General features: G+C 37.0%; 1 protein-coding gene across 1 annotated transcript; it reads left to right on the top strand.

The window, feature by feature from the left end:
* The first annotated feature begins 823 nt into the window (after nt 1-823).
* Nucleotides 824-1,354, top strand: LOC113305923 (glutamic acid-rich protein-like). Its single transcript, XM_026554909.1, has one exon. The coding sequence runs from the start codon at nt 824-826 to the stop codon at nt 1,352-1,354; it is 531 nt and encodes a 176-aa protein (XP_026410694.1).
* The last annotated feature ends 348 nt before the right edge of the window (nt 1,355-1,702 follow it).

The raw sequence follows: 1,702 nt of genomic DNA, 5'->3' as shown, positions 1-1,702 counted from the left end.
ACCGTCCCACCGTCCGGCCAACTTCCGGCCGGCACCGACAGGTACGTGAGAATTTATTTTTTTTCAAAAGCTTGATGTTTGTTCATGAGTTGTTCATCATAAAATCATATGTGTATGTACATATTTTTTGGACGCGAGTTTTATGAAAAACCCTTGTTTTAGGAACGTACGTTGGTTCGATCGTTAGTTTAAGAAACTAGCAATAATCCCTGATTTAGAATAGATTTTATTTTGAATAGACCTGTGTCTGACGATAAAATTTTGTTTATGAGCTTTCATGAGAACCAAAATTTATCTTAAAAGCGTGAGTTTTCACAAAATTAGCATAAACCTTCATTTTGAAGACAAACGATCATACGAAGGAAAAAAAATATTTTTTTTATTATGAAATCGTGACATGTTCCATGAAAAATATATGATATATTTCATTCACGTGAGTTTGCCCACGTTAAAGAAAAAAAAATTGAATTTTTTTTTACGTAAATAATTCACGTTTTTATTATTTTGTTAAAATCAAAATATAGGTTTTGAGCAACCCTTGAAGTTAGACAATTTATTTATGATGAAATATTGTCTTGGTGTGAGTTTTATGACTCAGTTGTGGTTGTTCATACTATGGAAATTATGTTCACGATTTTACGAAAACCTGAGTTTTGCTCGTCTTTTGTAGATTTCGAAGAAAGGAGCAAGTTTTGAAGTGTTAACTCTTGCATTACAATCACTACTATTAGTGGAATCATAAAAGGTAAGAGTTTAAGAATTATCATTTCGTTGCGAAATTGACATTGGCACATTCATGATTCTGTGTCCCTGGTTCCAGACAATGGTATCTTCCAGCAGTGATTATTCTTCTAGCTCTTATGAGGAGGATTCCAGGACCTTTGCAGCTAAAGTGCGTGCCAATATGGATCATGCTAAGAAGGTGATAAATAGCATGCCTCTCGACAAGCTGAAATCTACTCATGATGAGCTCTTGAAGAGGAAATCCAGGGAGGAGGCAGTTGCTGAGTATCGAGAGAAGAGACGCATAATTCAGCGGAAGACACATGAAGCTGAGGAGAGACTCCGATCCCGTCCTTATGGTGTAGCCTCAAACTCAGATGCTGAAGAAGAGGAACCTGTATGGGAGCCGATGGAACGCAAAAGTAGGTCGTATCCACCGTACAGAGAGATTGAGCGACAGGTTAAGGCTGATCTTCAAGATGAACATGATGAAGAAGACCACTGGAATGCAATAAATGGTGATCTCGTCGAGGAAGAATTCTCTAGTTCAGACAGTGATTCTGAGAAAGAGTCTGATGAGGATTATTCAGAGGATGATGATGATGACGAATCGGATGACTCTGACGATTAGTCTTGCTCATAATCTTATTTGATCATTTGAATGTTTTTTCTTAGTCTTCATAGTAGACATCTCTTTGATTATTTGAACAGCTTCACTTCAGGATTAGGATTTTCTTTATGAATGAGAAACCATTTTATGAATATTAATTTCTTCTGATTAAATCAAATGAAATGGACAAATATTCATGTGCTAAAATCCATGACGATCCCTTCGACTCGCCCTGATGATTTCCATCTGTGAAAATGCTAGAATGTGCCACGTGTGACCTGCACAAAGTCGTGTGGCTATTCTTTGACCATGTCCAGCTTTGGATATTGTCAGTGCCCATGATTGTCGCACTTCTTCAAAGTTACCAGA

This window comes from Papaver somniferum, chromosome 8, assembly GCF_003573695.1.
Source record: "Papaver somniferum cultivar HN1 chromosome 8, ASM357369v1, whole genome shotgun sequence".
NCBI classification, from domain to species: Eukaryota; Viridiplantae; Streptophyta; class Magnoliopsida; order Ranunculales; family Papaveraceae; genus Papaver; species Papaver somniferum.
The sequence above is the reverse complement of the archived record's forward strand: the minus strand, read 5'-3'. Positions and strand labels throughout refer to the sequence as shown.